Here is a 17,818-nt window from a genome sequence, read left to right as displayed (position 1 = left end):
AGAGAGCATGTCAGAACAAGCAATTTTAAGGGGATAGCTGCATGCATTTACAACTATAGAATCCATGGACCTCTCTTCCTGTGTCACTTTCAAGGCTAGTACAGATGACAGACACCACACTGCCCCCAAGACAACCTGTCAGCATGATGGTGCATGAACTTTGCCTTCCTAGAACACAGATCGCCATGTACCTGTGATACACTGCTAAAAATTATAATCAAATTAAGGGCAAAACCTCTTTTTCCTAATTCACACACTGATGGACAATAATTGATTTGGGGGACTCACTTGGAAAAAAAATATATTAAGGCAGTAATGCTTCAGTAGAATGATGTTAAAGAAAGGATACACATTGCACAACTATTTTTCCTCAGATAAGTGTAACAATAATAATAACAATATAATAATTGTATTAACGAGCTATTTTTTTAAATAGTCCAGTTACATTGACAATATCCAGGTCACAAATCTGGATACTACAGAAATCTGTAAGTTTGACCAATTTTAAGCAAACGTACCAAAAGTATCCCTAAGTGAGTTCTGTTCCTCCAAAGTAGTCACCACCAGATTTAATGAGGACTTTCCAAAAATGCTTTTATTTTTTAAATGAACTTTTGAAAAATTATCTGGAGATTATCTTTTATAAAATAAAACAAATACCGTCATTTTGTTATAAAATATCAAACATAACGATATTGCTATACAAATATGCTGCTTCCTTTCCCAAAAATGTCAAACCCACCTTTAAAAGATTGTAGTGCTATTTCTTCATTATATTATATAACAAATATTAGAATCCTTTATGAATTTTTATTTTAAGTTTTAAAAAATACCACTGATCTATTTGACTAACCATGGATTATTATTGGCCCGCTTTCAGGAGCAACATTAAAAAATGAAAAAAATAACTTTCATCTTGGGCTTATTGGCTCTTATTTCTCTTTTCACGGTAAGTTCCCTCAATCCTAAATGTCATTGATATGTTTCTTATTAATCACAACTTTGAAGAAAGTTTTGATATCAGTGATGATGCCTTCCATTATACAAAGTGCCAAGCTGTTGATCATTACAAACTTGTTCTTACCTTTCTTTTTCCTTTTCATGTGTATATGACTAACCATCTTGTCAGCAGTTATGGGCATGAAGGGACACTGGACTGGTATGAGGACAGAGGGCAGGTAGCATCTGGAAAGCTTTCTCTAATCCAGGAACATCTCTTTTTCTTTTTCAAAAGAACTACAATCAAACTTTCAGAAAAAAATACATATAATTTAAGCTTACTACAGGTTTTAAGGCTACTTGAAATAATATAAATTTGGAACTTCATGATAAATTTTCTAAAAGGAAAACATGATATAGGGATTACTGATTGTGTAACAGTTTTCACTGAAAATATTTGTGAAGGCTTTAAAGTTAGAAAGCCTTTCTGACTCCTGAAAATACATTGGTTATAGTTAAAATGTTTCTATTAATTGACTGAAAAGTAAAGTCCTATCCACTTGAGAGAAAATAAAAACAGGAAAAGGTCATTCACTCAAGAAACATTCATGTTAATTTAACCTTTTGATAAGGATTTGATTAAGGAGATCCAAAAAATATAATGCAAAGTAATAAATGATAAACACCACCACCAAAAACATCAACAGAATAATATGAACCTTAAAGAAAGAATAGTGTCCGTAGTGTATGTTGGTATTGGGGCGGGGGTTAGAGGGGAGAGAGAGGACTCACAATTTGTTTCACTTCTTAATAATTATTGACAATCCACTTTGTGCTAGGCCTAATGCTGGATGACACAGAAACACCAACATTGAATTCAAAACTGGGCTCTTCATAAATTGGGTCTTCATTTCATAGCACCTGCCTAAGAGAACCTATTTCAGAATCAGTCTACATTACTCAATGAATGAATATATACCAATAGACATTAGCAATAACATAAGCAGATAAGTAGCATTATTGTTCTGAGGCATTTAATAAGATTTATATGAATATGTTTGGACAAATTGTTTATTTTCTCTGAAGTAGAAGTGTTTCATTCCATAAAATATTTACAGCAAAAATATCTGGTCCACTTATTAAGAATGTACATTTCCAGACCCTATTCCAGATCGGGGGGGGGGGGAGGGGGCAGGAAATCTGGTCTTGGGGCCTGGGAAGCTGAATTTTAGGGGATTCTTATGCATGTTAAAGTCTGAGACCACTTGAATAGATTTTCTTGAAATTAACTTCTTGTACTATTGAATAATAATTGCATGAGCTATATAAAGAGAGGTTTTAAGGTATATTGAACTGAAATCAATGCATCAAATGAAAAAGTCTAAGTCAATGATTACAATTAATTATCAAATATACCATGCTAGAATAAACCACTTTTTGTACCGTTCCCCCAAACATTATGACAAATGTGACTTCTCTGACCACATTAATAAACGTTGGTTCAGACTTTACAAAAATCTTAATAGATTAGAAGATAAAGAGAGTCCCATGGACAATTAAACTTGGGAAAGCTGGGTAAATGGAATACAGCTTTGTTTACTAGAGTATTTTTCAGAGACAATAATAGAGAAAATGCTATCTTTGTTCCTCTGCCTACAACCCTCTGTTTCACACTAAGGATAGACAATTTTTGAGGAGCCTTATACAAAGCATCTGTCTCGAGAATTCTTATGAATTAATAGTACATTTTTATTTCAGAAGGTTGAACTGCAAGACAAATGCATCTTAAAACAAATTCTTTTCTAATGTGAAAGATTATGGAATCCCATTTATATGAGAAGAGAATTCCATGTCCTAAAAGACATTAACTTAGTACACAAGTTTTTCTCATATCAGAATTAAATATTCTTGGATGTAAGAAAACAGCAACCCTAAAATAATTATTGATAATTATTAAAATTACTCTAGAATCAATTTCTTCATATGTTTTTTGCCTCATGTACAGAAGTCATTAGCCTAAATCTTAACAGCAGTCTTAGTTGTTAGCCTAATTAAAGGAATTTTATTTGACTTAGCATCTAGAACTTTCAGTATATCAGAGAAGATTATGTTTTATGAGATTGGGGCTATCTAAGATTTAAATAGAAAGTAAAATCTCTTATTTATATACTCGTATTACAATGTATCATGGAGTATAGTCTCACCTCTCAACTTCACGAAAACCCTGGAAGGCCAGACAACTATTTGGGATGCTCCAATAGATAGCACAAAGCTGGACATGAGGTATGCCCTCAATAAGTACTAGTAGAATGAAAAATGAGTAATTGGGCTTCTGTGTGGCTGACTTCCAGGAATAACAAATAGGTTTCATATTCTTGCCTGTTAACTCATGCCATTTTATAGAGTGTCTGAAGTACGACATGGGGATGGATTATGGACCAAGAAAAAGTTCAAAAATAAAGGGTCTTTGCTATGCTCACAGGATAGATAAGGGCAGCATTTTTGTCAACATCTGTCATCCTTAACACAAAGAATCCTTTCTTACAGCACAATCTGTCCACAATCTGACCACTGCTCTGGTTAAGCTGTAAGTCTGGCAGTTTCTAACCCTTAAGAATAAGAAGTAGAAGTTTTAAAAAAAAAAAGTAAGAAGAGTAAAAGAAGTTTTTTTTAAAAAGAACAAATAAAATAGCATATAAAAAGAACTATAGCAAAAGAATTACCAAATTACCAAAAGCAAAACCCTTAATTGGAGCTAAACTGATAAGAAGTTATCAAATAACCTAGGCCAGCCAGTATTTTTCAAAACTCTACAAACTCCAAAAACTCTAACAGGCACACAAATCACCTGGGGATTTCACAGAACTGCAGATTCCGATCCAGTATAGTCTGCATGGGCCCCAAGACTCCACATTTCTAACAGGCTATCAGGTGATGCTGGTGCTGATGCTGCCGGTCAGCAAGTAACATTTTGGATAGCAAGGCCCTGGGCAACTGAAGCCATAACACCAAAAAGAGTAAAATTGAGAACTTATTTAGGGTTTGTACAAATGCTGGAGTTCACCTCAAATGTCTTCATGGGAAGAGACTTATGCTCCTTGCCTTGTGCATGGGAAGAACTGGCAGAATGAAATCAGGTAAGGGAAATTTCTGCTTATCACCAACTTATGTAATTCATTCACCCCAAAATATTTATTGAGCACCTTCTGTATACCAGACGCTATTCTAGATGTTGGGTAAATAGCAGTGGGGAAAAAAAAGAAAAAAGTTACTAATCTCATGGAACTTATACTCTTGGGGAAGGCAAGCCATAAACAAAATAAATAACTGTAATGCAAGCAAGGGAAGAAAGATTGCTTGGGGGGTGGGGAGTGGAACAGGGCTACAACTTTAGATAGGGTAGCCTAATAGAAAACGACATTTTATTAGAAACCCAAAAGATGGAAATGCCAATCATGCAAGCAGAGGAAAGACGAAGTCCAAAGTCTGGAGTAAGGTATATGCCTGCACATGTGAGGAACAAGGAGGCTAGTACGGCAGGTACAGGGGAGAGGGGATGAGAGGAATTGGAGGTGAAACCAGAGAGGTGGAGGAGGGTTAGATTGCATAAAGTTTCATAGGCCTTCACAGATACTTAATTTACACTGAGAAATATGAAGAACTTTAGTACGTAAAGTCACTTCAAACAAATATTCTCTTCCAACACACTCTTGCATTCCATCATCCATAATGGTTTGTGAAAAAATGAAACTTCTGAAATATACGAACAGCACCCGTAAATATTTACTTAATGCTGCCTATCGATAGTGTAATAAGGACTTTTACAAACAATTGATAAATATGACCTCTAACTTGAAGAGGCTAACAGTCTGTCTGAGAATATAGGATTGGTAATAATAGCCAGAGCAGAAATTGACAAACTTTTTCTGAAAAGGGCCAGATAATAAATATTGCAGGCTTTCATGGGCCATATGGTCTCTGTAGCAACTGGTCAACAGCTGGTGTAGTTCAGAAGCAGCCATAATAAAGAAACGAGTGTGGCTATGTTCTAATAAAACTTTATTCACCAAAAAAGGCATGCCGTATTTGGCCCACAGCCCTAGTTTACCAACTCCTGGACTACAGAGTCCCTTAACAAGGCAATATGGCATGTAAAAGCCTCATATGTCATTTATAAAACAATCATAAAGTTAACTCATCATTATTAAGAAGTTTGCAAAAAAATAATCTTTACATTTCATTGAGGATTTGTACATGCCAAATATTATGCTAATTTCTTTGTGTCATTTTTATTTTTTCCTCTAAAGAACTCTATGAGGTACATACTGTTACTTTCTGTTTTATAAACAAGGAAACTAACAGAGAGAGGTTAAAAAATTTACCCAAATTCACACAACTTGTGAATCGAGAAACCAGATTTTTAAACTTCCTTGATCTGTGCGCATATGCTCTGCCTTTTCCTCTATTACATGGGATGAACTGAAATCGCCCCTATTCTAAGACCAACCCCAACCCCTCAACTGGTAGACTAGTTCTCACCCCTCTCCCCTGTGCAAGTTTCCTGCAATTATCTACTCTAAATATCCTTCACCAGCAATCTCTTGTTAGTTTGTTTTGTTTTGATTTTTGGTTTTTGGTTTTCTGGTTTTTTTATTTATTTTATTTTATTTTATTGGTTATGGATATTCATGGGGTACAAAACAGACCGTCACCACTTGTGCCCAAGATGTGATGTCCAGATCAATGCAATCAGCATGCACATCACCACAAATTGCAATTATTCCCTGTGTCCCCCACTCAATTAATCCTCGACCTCCATTCCTCTCCCCCCTCCTCCACCCACCCAGCAACCCTCGGTACGCTGCCTCCTTCTGCAAGTCCAACACACCACTGTGGTCTTTCTTTCCTTCCTTCTTTCTCTCTTCTTTCTTTCTTTCCCTCTTTCTTTTCTCTGTTGGTTATTCCTACTAGCATATAAACATGTAGTAACGTCATCTATATGTTTGTTTGTTTTAATTCTCTACTGTTGGCCAGCCACAAAAAGAAAAAAAATTTCCATTGGTCTTATGTCTCCCACCAATTACTAAAAACCATTTTGGAAAAGTTGCCCCTTCACTTCTTCTCCAGTTCTCTCTTAAACCTACTCCAAGCAGATTGTGCCCAGATCATTTGAATTAAACCACTCTTGTTCAATTGCACTCCCAATGGCTTGGCATAATAGTCAAATTTCAGTCCTCCTCTTAGTGTTATCTAAATGGTATTTGACATGACCATTGTCTGCTACTTAAAACAAATTCTTTATTTTTCTTCCACCCCACTCTCTTGATTTTTCTCCCACTGCACTGGCCACTTCTTGTTGGTCTCCATTTCTGGACACACCTCATCTTCCTGACTTCTAAATGTCACGGTATCCCAGGATACAGTCCTCATGCTCTTCTATTCTTTATCTGTATCCACAATTCCAGTTGCTCAGGCTGAAAGACTTGAAATCATCTTTGACTCTTTCTATCACTTTCCAGATCCAGTCCTTCACCAAATCTTGCCAGTTCTGCCTTCAGACCATAACCTGAATCGGACCGTTGCTTACCATCCTTCTACCACCACTCTAGGCCGAGCCACTGTCATTTCTCACCTGTTCTGCAACAATAACTTGTCTCCCTGCTTTCACTCTTGCCCCTACAGTCTATTCTCTACACAACAAGCTGGAAGATCTTCCTACAAAGTAAATGTTACCATATCGCTCCTCTCTTCAAAACCTTCCAGTGGTTTTCCATAATACTTAGGATAAAAAACAAAGTCCTTACTCTGCCCACAAAATGCTGTGTGGTCCTCCCACGACTCTTAACTCCCTGGTTCCAACCTGACTCCGACTCCTTCAGTTTCACCCACAGTGGAAGCCTCAGGGTTCCGTGAATTTGCCAATCTCACTCTTATTTTAGGGTTTTTGCTGTGTCCTCTTCTTGTCATGCTCTCCTCTTTGATATCTACACATTTACTCCTGAATTTCAGTTGTCTCTTCTCAAACATTCCCGCCTCAGAAAATCCTTGGCTTGACCACTTTGTCACTATTCATCCTCCATCTCTTACCTCACTTCATTTTTATAGCATTTGTCACTGCTTGATATCACACATCAGTTTATGTACATACTACCCATAACTTTTTATTGTTTTTCCCCTCATTATAGTAAAATCTCCATGATGGTAAGGACCTTGTTTAGTTGACAAGTGTATGCCCAATGTTCATAATAGATGTCCAACGAATGTTTCCTTGAAGGAAAGAGGGAAGGAAAGGAGGGAGGGAGGCAGGCAGGAGAAGGACTCCAGGTTTCTCAAATTCCTGCAATTAAGTTCATAACCACTCTGAAATACTCTCTCCTCAAAATGCGTGACTTTTAACGATTGGTCTCATACAACCAAAGAAAGATAATGTTCACAAAACAAAAATAGCTCTATTTGTTGTTGTTGAAAGACACTGAGTGTGCATATTTACGAGGTACAGAGTTATATTTCAATACATGTACACAATGTGTGATGATGTATTCAAGGTTATTAGCATATTCATCATTGTAAAACTTGATCATTTCTTTGTGATATGCACATTTGATCTCCTCTCTTCTAGTCATTTGGTAATACACAGTAAATCGCTGTTAATTATAGATTCCTGGGTCGGCTGTACACCAAAAGCACTTATTTTTCCTGTCTAGCTGTAACTTTGTGTCCATTGACCAGCCTCTCACTATATCCCCTCCTGCCTCCCTTTTCCTAACTGTAGCAACCAGTTCTTTCTCCTTTTAACAGTTCAACTTATTATTATTTGTTTGTTTGTTTCATTTTTTTGTTTTGTTCTCTTTTTAGCTCCCACATATGAGTGAGAACATGCAATATTTTTCTTTCTGTGCCTGGCTTATTTCACTTAACATAATTTTCTCCAAGCTCATCCATATCGCTGTGAATGGCAGAATTTCATTCTTTTTCATGACTGAGTAGTATTCCATTGTGTATGTACAATACATTTTCTTTATCCATTCATCTGCCGATGGACATTTAGATAGGTTCCATATCGTGGCTATTGTGAACAGAACTGCGATAAACATGGGAGTGCAGGTATCTCTTTGACATGATGATTTCCAACCCCTTGGGTATATAACCAGAGGGATTGCTAGGTCATATGACAATTCTATCTGTAGTTGTTTGAGAAAACGCCATACTGGTTTCCATGATGGCTATACTAATTTACATTCCCACCAACAATGTTTAAGAGTTCCCCTTTCTCCACATCCTTGCCAGCATTTGTTATTTTGTCTTTTTGATAACAGCCATTCATACTGGAGTGATATCTCATTGTTTTGATGTGCATTTCCCTGATGATTAGTGATGTTGAGCATTTCTTTCATATACCCGTTGCCCATTTGTATGTATTCTTTTAAGAAATGTCTATTTGGCTAATTTGCCCAGTTTTTTCATTGAGTTATTTGTTTTTTCATTATTGAGCTGTTTAAGTTCCTTGTATATTCTGGATATTAGTCCCTTATCAGATGCAAAGTTTGCAATATTTTCTCCCATTCCATGGGCTGTCTTTTTACTCTGTTGATTGTTTCCTCTGCTGTGCAGAAGGTTTTTAGTTTGATAAGATCCCATTTGCTTAGTTTTGCTTCTTTTGCCTGTTCTTTTGAAGTCTCATTCGTAAAGTCTTTGCCTAGTCCTATGTGCTGGAACATTTCCCCTGTGTTTTCTCCTAAAAGTTTTATATTTTCAGGTCTCACATTTAACTCTTTAATCCATTTTGAGTTGATTTTTGTATATGGTGAGAAATAGGGGTCTAGTTTCATTCTTCTACACGTGGATATCCAAATTTCCCAGCACAGCACCATTTATTAAAGAGGCTGTTCTCTCCTCAGTATATGTTTTAAAGCACCTTTGTCAAAGATCAGTTGACTGCAAGTATTGGGTTTATTTCTGGGCTTTCTATTCTGTCCCATTGGTCCAAGTGTCTGTTTTGATGCCAGTTTTTATGCTGTTCTTGTTACTGTTTCTATGCTGTTCTGGTTACTGTAGTCAAGTAGTATAATGCCTCCCACTGTATTCCTTTTGCTGAGGATTGGTTTGGCTATTCAAGGTCTTTTGTCATTCCATGTGAATGTTAGGATTGATTTTTCTATTTCTGTGAAGAATGTCATTGGTATTTGGATAGGAATTGTGTTGAATCTGTAGATTGCTTTGGGGTAGTATGAACATTTTCACATATTAATTCTACCAATCCATAAGCATGGGATGCCTTTCCATATTTTGTGTGTCTCTTTAACTTCTTTCATCAGTGTTTCATAGTTTTCATTGTAGAGATTTTTCACTTCCTTGGTTAGATTTATTCTTAAAGTTTTTTGTTTTTGTTTTCGTTTTTGGTAACTATTGTAAAAGGGATTGCTTTCTTGATTTCTTTTTCTGCTGGTTCATTGTTGATGTGTATAAACACTACTGACTTCTATAGATTGATTTTGTATCTTGCAACTTTATTGAATTTATTTATCAACTCTCAGGGTTTTTGGTGGAGTCTTTAGGTTTTTCTATATATAAGATCATGTCATCTTCAAACAGGGACAATTTGACTTCCTCTTTTCCAATTTAGATGCCCTTATTCCCTTCTTTTGCATAATTTCTCTGGCTGGAACTTCCAGTGTTATGTTAAATAGAAGTAGTGAGGGCCGGCCCAGTGGTGCACTGGAGAGTGCGCCACTTGGGAGTGTGGCGGCGCTCCCGCCGAGGGTTTGGATCCCATGTGGAGACTGGTTCCTGCTCACTGGCTGAGCGTGGTGCGGGCGCAACACCGAGGGTTGCGATCCCATTGCCGGTCAGTAAAAAAGACAAAAAGGAAAAAAAAAGAAGTGAGACTGGGCATCCTTGTCGTGTTCCTGTTCTTAGAGAAAAAGTTTTCAACTTTTCCCCATTTGGGGTAATATTAGCTGTGGATATGTCACATATGGCTTTTATTATGTTGAGATACTTTCCTTCTATACCTAATTTGTTGAGAGTTTTAAACATGAAGCAATGTTGAATTTTATCAAATGATTTTTCTGCATCTATTGATATGATTCTATGTTTTTTGTTCTATCTTTCTGTTGAATTTCTCATTCATGACCTGGTTTATTTTTCTGACTTCACTGTAATTTCTATTTTTTCTTACATCATGTTGAGTTTCCTTAAGATTCTCATTTGGAATTCCTCTCAGGCATTTAACTGGTTTCCTATTGTTTGGGGTCTGATATTGGAGAATTATTGTCTTCTGTCCAGGATGTCATGTTTCCCTGTTTTTTCATGGTTCTTTTATCTCTGCCTTGATGTCTAGTGGTGTCATCACTTCTTTTATTTTATTTATTTTTTTATTGAATCAAAATTGTTTATACATATTTTGGGGGTTCAACACTGAGATATGTTCATCAAATCAATATTACTAGCATATATATTGTTACAAATCATAATTATTATTTATGGCCTTTGTCCAATCTCTCCCAACCCCCCCTCCCTCTCCCTACCCTTCTAATTGCCCTAGATTTCTTCTCTCCATCTGAAAGAATAACAGTTACTCCATTGATTTGTTGCCTAGATGATATGTCCAATGCTAAGAGGTGTGATCAGGTACCCCAATATTATCATATAGCAGATGCTTCTTCTGTCACTCTGAAATGGGTTTTGTGGAGAGAGACATCCTCTTCTTCTTTATCTCTGCTGTTGACTCTCATTGTGTTGATGCACTCCAGTGGTTGGCAGATCATCTGCATAGTGGTTGTAGCATCTAGCCACTTCTGCGGCAGCTGCGGTTATTGTGGAGGCTGTGGTGGGCCACCCACATGGAGGTGATGTTTTTGGCATGCTCCTTGGTGCTGGCCGTGTGCCTGGTTGTGGGAGTGTCTTGTCCCTGGCTTCATGCCCCAGGTCCCTGGGCAGGCCCAGAGGCACTGGCATGGTGTGCCAGGTTGTGGGAGGGGGGTGCAGTCCCTGGCTCCAAGCCTTGGGTCCCCAGGTGGGCCCTGAGATGCTGGTGGTGTGAGTGGTTGTGGATAGGGTTCCAGTCTCTGGCTCCATGCCTTATGTCCCCTGGTGGGCCCCAAGGCACTGGTGGTGTGCCTAGGCCAGAACTAATTTTTTGTCCTTTGCTTACTTCTAAAATGGGGGAACTTCCTGTGGGAACAACTACTTGAGCTGTGTGGTTGAGCTAAATTGCTGCTTTGCTGCTTTTTCTCTAGGAAAAGCTTTTTGTGCAGCTCAGGGTTTAATGGTTGACCTTATAGGTACTTCCAGCTCTCCAGAGACCTGGTGCACCAGGGTTGTGTAGAAACTCTCATCTGGGCCTGAGTTTTTTCATCAAACTGCACCCCATGCAATTCTATATTCCTGACCAGTCTCCTCAGCTTTGTCCTGCACTGATTCGGGGATGAATTGGCAGTCCTTGCTGTGTTCCAGTGTTCCTCTGGTGGGCCCATCTCCCCCACCACCCAAGCTCCAAACACTTCCCATGGGTTGGGCCCTGCACCGGTCCATTGTGATGACTCACTGGCCCCTAAATGGCTCCCCTTTTTCAGCTGTTCTGGCTCCTCACTCCTGTGTGGGTCCATGGGAGCCCTGTTAATGGTCTTGCTGTCCTAGGGGCCACCAACGCCCTCTTCTCCCCTGCTGCCTACAAGTAACTCCATCTAAAGGGCACAGCTGTGCCCTCTGCCAGCTACTGCTCCATGTGCTCAGCAGCTCCAGCCTTAAAGCAGCTGCAGCCCAAAACACTCTGAGCAGTTTTTTCATTCTCTCATTGTGGTTTTTCCTGCCTTCATGAACTCCATAGGTCTCTCTTCCTCTTCCCCTGAGCTCCAGTGGTGCCAGCTTGACTGATGTTACATTTTTATATTTGTAAATTGGTTGGTTTGTGGGAGAGAATGATGCTGGGGACTGTCTATTCCACCATCTTGACCAAAACTCTGTAGTCACTTCTTTTAATTTTGGGAGTAGTCTTTGAAGAGAGAATCTCTTTCCTGTAGAAGCGTTCTATATTGACAGTTGTGTTGGGCATTTTAGGCTTGATTCTGGGTGAATGCATTAGTGCAGTCTCAGTGTGTCTTCTTCAGCTGTATACAGTCTTGGAGTTGTCTGTGGATGCCTTTGTGGCCTAGACAGTGAGGCCTTTGGCAATTACTTGGGGTGTGTGACACCAGACAGGGTTGTTGTGGTTGTAAGCCTGGCAGACATGTAGAGGCCTACTTTGGAGGATCAAAGCACTTGCCTGATCTGCTGTCATTTAGTGAGCAGGTGTATACTGGTTGCAGCAGGTCCTGGCAGCTCTGTAGAGGGCCAGCGGATCAGCTGTGGAGCCTATAGCAAGCCTTCTCTCCACTGACTCCAAGCTGATCCCTGTGGCAGGGCAGAGGCTGGCTGCTTTGTTCTGCTCTCTATGGTGCTATTCCCATTCTTCCATGCTTCACACAGATTTTGTCATTCTCCTGGTGCTCTGCAGTGTATTTCTTTAGTCATTCCAGTCAAAATATATTTTTTTGTTGTTTTGGTGTCTTTCTGGGAAGAGGGAATGGTGGGGAAGCTAGCACCAAATCTCTCTAGTCAGCTATCCTGCATTCTCCCTGCCTCACAAGTTATAACATTAAATCCTTCCAGCCCCTGGCTGTCCCCACTTGCTAAAGCTACCTATCCTGGAAAAGCTCCCACATTGCCCAGGAACAAACTCACAGACAAAACGTGAAACTTCAGCAGGGCTGGAGCGGCTACTGGTTTGTGCCTTCCCCGCTCCTTCCTCCCCACCATTCCACCCACTCCCCTCAGTCTTCCATGTGTTACTCTGCACACTGGAGGCTGACATCAGGGTGGAGAGTTCTATTTTGGATTACCAATCCCAGGCATAACATGTTGACTAACTAATCCAGCATTAAAACCACAGCAATCAGGAATAGAGCCCTTGAAAACTGAAACCTGAAGTACTGTAAAAAATAAATTATGCAAGTATCATTTTGTGAAAAAGTATATAAGATAATGAAACAGCAGGAAAAAAGATATAATCTCTTCCTTCAACAATAATAAAACAGCACATGGTCTAAAAGAGGAGAAAAATATCAAAACAAATAATTATTATCACTATGAGGAAAAGTGATAAAGTTTTCTTTTGGCTCCAGTGAAAGCCTTACACAGGTAAAATTTTGGTTGACTGTATATTGTGTAAAGATACTTTCTGAAGAGGAATGGGTAAAGGGTCATGAAAATCAACTACAATGTATATTGAGAAGTTAAAATAAATAAATAAATAAAGATACTTTCTGTACAATTCTTTTAATTTTCAAATTAAATTAATGAGGGGAAAAAAGAAGCCACTGAAACATTTTGAAGGAAGACGATGAGCTTGCCAGGTGGGTGGAAATTAGGGAGGCAGTGAAGCATTCTCAGCTGGTGGAAGAACTTGTACAAAGGCACAGGGAGGGGAAAGAGCTCCTTAGGCTGAAAGAACTAGTAGTAGTTCTACATGGTCAAAGCAAAGGATGCATAGATGAGTGGCAGAAGATGAGGCTGAATGCTTTTTTTTACAAGCTTACAGGCCTTTTTTGGTTGGCTGCCAAGAACAAGGCCCCATTTGAGATATCTCAGGAAAAAGGGCAGTCAATACAAGAATAAATGTAAGGTAGAACTAGCACTGGAAACCCAGGCAGCCCTAAAAACCAGTACCTACTTCTCATGGCATCCCTGCTTCTCTGCACTGTTCCCTCTCTGAGGAAACATGCTCTGTTTACATAGTTTCTGTGTCCTCGTAGCTTAGTTTGCATGTGGCCCTTATAAATGTCCCAGCCTCTGTCTGTTTCCTTTAATTTTCACATTTTGTTTCCAACTTCTAACTGGGAAATCTCAATCTTTCCTAGTTCAAATTACAAAGAAAGAGATAATTTCATAAACCTGGCTTATATTTCTTCATCTGGCCGTTTGTCCTAGGATTCTGGTTTGGGAATCCTCGCATCAGTTGTCAAAAAAGAGCACTAATAAATGTAGCCAGAGAAAAATCAGTCATGAGACCAGAGCACAGCTGTGGCTCCCTCTGCAATGACCTAGGATGTTTGAGTCATCACTGATCTTTGTAAAAGACATTCAGTTGTGTGTTGGTGACAGAAACCAGGATAAATAGCCAGAAGGAAATGAGAAAGTGGGAGCAGAAAATATAGTCTGAACTTCTCCAATATCTGGTAAGAATGGAAAGAGATAAGCTGATGTCGATAGCTACAGTGTACACTAGATTGAGAAAGGGATCCTATATGAGATGTGAATCAGCATAACAGACTGAAAAAACAGAGCTGGGATTAGAAAGAGGTTTAAGTTACATGAGGGAGAGGATGATCTTACACAGGAAGAAAGGAACAGCTACATCCCGAGTTTTACAGGGGTGTAGGCAGGAAAGAGAATTCTCACATGTGATAGCCTCAATTTTGTGAAATAGATGGCAACATCATCTTCTGTTGGATGTGTGGGGGAGAGAGAAGGATAGAAGTGAGGTATAGATAGTGAGAAGATATACTTTTGGTAAAAATGGGAAGGGGAAATAGTTTAACCATGCTGAGGCACCAGAGGAAGACAAGCACTATGAATCTCTAGTGTTCCTAATACTCAGGGAATGTAACATTCTCCAGCAATGTTCATCACTCTAGAAGTAGGAGTAGGGAGAGAAGTTTGTACAGAGCTGATCCAGAGGTTTGGTGTTTCCAATGGCAATATGTCACAAAGACCCAGAAGCAAGGAGATAAATGTGGAGACCAGAGTCTTGCACCTTCCTAAAGCTTCTGTTCCAAGCAAACTGGTCTTCTTACTTTCCTTCGAGTAGGACTTATACTTTCCTGACCCTGTCCATTTGCTATGATATTCTTTTAATTTGGCTTTTTCCATCACATTTCAACTGTATTATTTTAGCATCGTTTCAAATGCTATCTTCTCTATAAGGCAATCTTTAATTCTCTATTTTATCAAAATTAAACTTTCCCTCTAAATTGCTATCACATCTAGAATTTTTGCACTATTTACCAAGTCTTTCTTGAACTGCTGCCATCTATAAGCCACTAGTTTGTTAATCATGGGGTACAAAATAGTTGAAATTTATATTGAGTTCTTATCGCGCCTTACTATGTATAAGCACTTTACATAGACTACATATAATCCTATCAAACACTATATAAAGTAGGAACTATTTCTAGAACCATTTTGGAAATGAGGAAACAGAGGCAGAGAGAGTGTAAGCAACTCACCTAGCTAACATGCAGCAGTGGAAGGACTGGCTCTAGCAATCAGACCCCAGCATCTTCATCTCAACCAACATACTGCTGCCTCCCATAGGCTTTTTATTTCCTTATAATGTAGTTTGGGGGTTATACCTTCTACTAGATTTCAGACTCATGTAAGGAAGAGTTCCTGTCTTAAGTCAGTTTCTTTTAGTCTCTAGAAAGATGTACGGTATATAATAGTTTCTTAATAAACAGTTACACAATTAATTAATGGTTCAGAGCCTGGTCTCACTGAATTATTGGAATGGATTAAGAAAGAATTTTCCCAGGTAGTCTCACTGGAGAATTTACCTCCATTTGAAACTACTTCCAAAGGTGGTCTCTTTTAAAGGCAATTAAGGTGATTTGGCCCCCTCTAAAACCTGTAGGTCAGATAGCAAGGTGGTCTTTTTTTTTTTTTTTTTTTTTGCATTTAATAGTATCATATTTTTCTTTGAGTGCCCAAGCTTCCAGAAGGGAAATATATGACTGTATAACCTTAAAAATTATATATCCTAATGTCTGAACTTTATATGATCAAATTTAGAAACCTTGTTTTTGTTTTTGTTTTTATCTCCACAGCCCAGTGAGAGCCAAAGAGTCTTCAGGAAACCATATCTACCAGGCCAGCTGCCACCACCTCCCCTACCTTACAGGCCTTTACGGGTTCCACCAGGCTTTCCTCTTTTCCACAGCCTGAGACTTATTCCATCACCTCCCCTTCACCTTGTCCCAGGACGAGTTCCACCATATCCTCCTCCTCGCTTTGACCCAGTGCTCACTCCATATAAACCCCTTTCATTGAGACCTATTAGACAACATCGACCCTTTCCAGGTTATCTAATTCCACCTTTCCAACCAAGACCTTACCTTCCAGAACCTATTAGGGTGCCAAGACGCCAACCTCCCTTTATTTTTGCATATTATCCTATTTACCCTCCCTTCTTTAACCCTAAATCTCAGATAAACCCAACCACCACAGCTACAACCACATTCTCCAAAGAACTCACCACCACATTAGCAACCACCATCACTTCCACAGAACCCACCACCACAACAACCACCATCACTTCCACAGAACCCACCACCACAACCACCACCATCACTTCTACAGAACCTACCACCACAACCACCACCAGCACTTCCATAGAACCTACCACCACAACAACCACCAGCACTTCCACAGAACCCACAACCACAACCATCATCACTTCCACAGAACCCATCACCACAACCACAACCATCACTGCCACAGAACCCACCACCACAACCACCAGCACTTCCACAGAACCCACCAACACAACCACCACCAGAACTTCCACAGAACCCACAAACACAACCATCATCACTTCCACAGAACCCATCACCACAACAACCACCAGCACTTCCACAGAACCTACCACCACCACAACCACCAGCACTTCCACAGGACCCAGCACGACTACCACCAGAACTTCCACAGAACCCACCACCACAACAACCACTAGCACTTCCACAGAACCCACCACCACCACCGCCAGCATCACTTTCACAGAACCCACCACAGCAACAATCAACAGCACTTCCACAGAATCCGCCACCACAACAGAAACCACTGCCTCCTCAACAGTATCTACCTCTTCAACAACAGCGTCCACCACCCCCACATCAGCAGCAACCAACACTACAACATCTACTAAGGATACTACTGAAAGTATCACCAGCCCTCTCTCCACCATATTGCTCAGTGCCACTACTCAAGTTACAACCCCCAATCAAACTACATCAAGCAGCACAGCATTTAAGAATTTTTATCAGAAAATCCTTTCCATTTTTGGAAAGATTTTGAAGATGTGAGAAATGATATTTTCCAAACTGCTCTGAGCTCTTAGGAGAAATAAACTTCAATGATTTTGGAGGAACCAACCCTGATCTAACCATCATACACCAAACAAAGTATTCGGGCAATAGTATGCACCTATTGCTGTCATGATGACTACCACTCTAGCCTATGTCTTATCACCTACCAACAGCTACGTAAGGTTCCCAGAAGGAAACAGAGACTTTATAGGAAAAAAAAAAAAGTTAATAAAAGTTCTGTTTAAAGAGAGTGGGCAAGATTAAAAGAACCAATAAGGGATATTGAAGCATTCAGGGTCTAGCCACAGTGGAGCTGGTAATGAGCCTAGGCTTGATGGGGCGAAGGGAGCCTGAATGAGAGTTGGGACAGTAGAGAAAAGGCCACTCAACAGGAACTGTTCAGTGCAGGGATGTAACTAACAAATCTCCTCATCAGTTGTCATTATCATAATCTGACTTCTAAATCTCTACACATCTTAGACATTACAAGTAAACCAGCGCACACTAGTTGTCCTGCATAGAGCCATTAGTCTCTGCCCTGTAGTTCTCTCCTGCCTCTGCTGTTCCTGCTAGAAAAAACTGGACAGATTTATGCCAGCTCTAGTTTAATTCCCAATTTGAACTTCCTTTAGTAAATATATAATGGATGCTTTCTACCATGAAGCACTTTTCTAGACATGTGCAAACAAAGTCAACAGAAGCCAATAGTAAAAAAATACATTTCCTGCCATCAAAGAGCTATTCATCCTTTCCAGTTTGGG

At 39.4% G+C, this 17,818-nt stretch overlaps 1 protein-coding gene across 1 annotated transcript in view; it reads left to right on the top strand.

Annotated features, from left to right (window-relative positions):
* The window catches only part of PROL1 (proline rich, lacrimal 1), a 30,089-nt gene extending 13,035 nt beyond the window's left edge, over nucleotides 1-17,054 (top strand). The window contains exon 2 of the mRNA XM_008587093.1: nucleotides 15,801-17,054. Within this exon, the coding sequence (XP_008585315.1) occupies nucleotides 15,801-17,054 (1,254 nt within the window). The remainder of the gene's footprint in view (nucleotides 1-15,800) is intronic.
* The last annotated feature ends 764 nt before the right edge of the window (nucleotides 17,055-17,818 follow it).

Source organism: Galeopterus variegatus, unplaced genomic scaffold (genome assembly GCF_000696425.1).
Source record: "Galeopterus variegatus unplaced genomic scaffold, G_variegatus-3.0.2 Scaffold4248, whole genome shotgun sequence".
Classification (NCBI taxonomy): domain Eukaryota; kingdom Metazoa; phylum Chordata; class Mammalia; order Dermoptera; family Cynocephalidae; genus Galeopterus; species Galeopterus variegatus.
Note: the sequence above shows the minus strand (reverse complement) of the source record. Positions and strands in the feature narration are given on the sequence as shown.